The sequence below is a fragment of the Octodon degus genome, unplaced genomic scaffold, assembly GCF_000260255.1.
Source record: "Octodon degus isolate 3935 unplaced genomic scaffold, OctDeg1.0 scaffold00061, whole genome shotgun sequence".
NCBI classification, from domain to species: domain Eukaryota; kingdom Metazoa; phylum Chordata; class Mammalia; order Rodentia; family Octodontidae; genus Octodon; species Octodon degus.
Genome location: NW_004524637.1, coordinates 4,440,301 through 4,441,400, shown reverse-complemented (window position 1 = coordinate 4,441,400; position 1,100 = coordinate 4,440,301). Strand labels below are relative to the sequence as shown.

Here is a 1,100-nt window from a genome sequence, read left to right as displayed (position 1 = left end):
GTCCAGAGAGGCTTGCCCAGAGGAGGACTGCGTGGGGGACGTGCCACCAGGACCCTGCTTAGGGGCGGGATGTCGCTCCGAGGTCAAAACCTGCTTCGAGGTGGACGAGCCATAGCTCCCCGAATGGGCTTAAGAAGAGGTGGTGTTCGAGGTCGTGGAGGTCCTGGGAGAGGGGGCCTAGGGCGTGGAGCTATGGGTCGTGGCGGAATCGGTGGTAGAGGTCGGGGTATGATAGGTCGGGGAAGAGGGGGCTTTGGAGGACGTGGACGAGGACGTGGACGGGGGAGAGGTGCCCTTACTCTCCCTGTGTTGACCAAGGAGCAGCTGGACAACCAGTTGGATGCCTACATGTCGAAAACTAAAGGACACCTGGATGCTGAGTTGGATGCCTACATGGCACAGACAGATCCTGAAACCAATGATTGAAACCTGCCTGCCTGCCTGCCCATCTGTGAGAGACTCTTGTTAAAGTTGCCACATCTGTAAATAACCTTGGGATGACAGAGAAGAAACCTGGTTGATGGAAGAAGGACCTATCATAACAGGCTGTGGAGTTACCTGCCACCAGTTTGTGCATTTTGTGTGTTCCTTTTACTTTTGATACTGTGTTGTATGAAAACCCCTTTCCCTTTGGTTTGGTTGAATGTTTTTTGTTGTTTATTCCCTTCACTCAGACTTCACTTTGAACATGAATGTGTTGGCTTTGTGGGTAGAACACTTACCCTACCTATGCTTTCTCTTGCCTGCCATACCCTCTGACATTCTAATGTTCCTTGTGTTTGTCTCTATGCCCCCACCAGAAGGTCCCAAAAAGAGCCAGTGTTCCTGCCCAATGCCTTGGTTTCTGAGTTGGAATTCTGTTGTACATCCTCTTTACTTGGCTCTTAGTGTCAGGAAGATGTGGAGCTCAAAAATGCATTCAGCAGGGCCAGGGGGAATAGCACAAAGGCATGGTGCCTGCCTGCAAACATGAGGTTCTGAGTTTGATTCCTGGTTAAAAAAAAGAGAAGATACTGGTGAAAAATGCATTCTGCTGTGTTACCAATGTAGGAGCACTGCTTTTGCTACAGGGCCACATTATGAGTAGCACTTTTAGTTGC

The 1,100-nt window shown here is 50.1% G+C and overlaps 1 protein-coding gene across 1 annotated transcript; it reads left to right on the top strand.

The window, feature by feature from the left end:
• The first annotated feature begins 6 nt into the window (after window positions 1-6).
• Window positions 7-633, top strand: LOC111817540 (chromatin target of PRMT1 protein). The gene has a single exon (XM_023718664.1). The coding sequence runs from the start codon at window positions 70-72 to the stop codon at window positions 424-426; it is 357 nt and encodes a 118-aa protein (XP_023574432.1). The 5' UTR covers window positions 7-69; the 3' UTR covers window positions 427-633.
• Window positions 634-1,100: the final 467 nt, after the last annotated feature.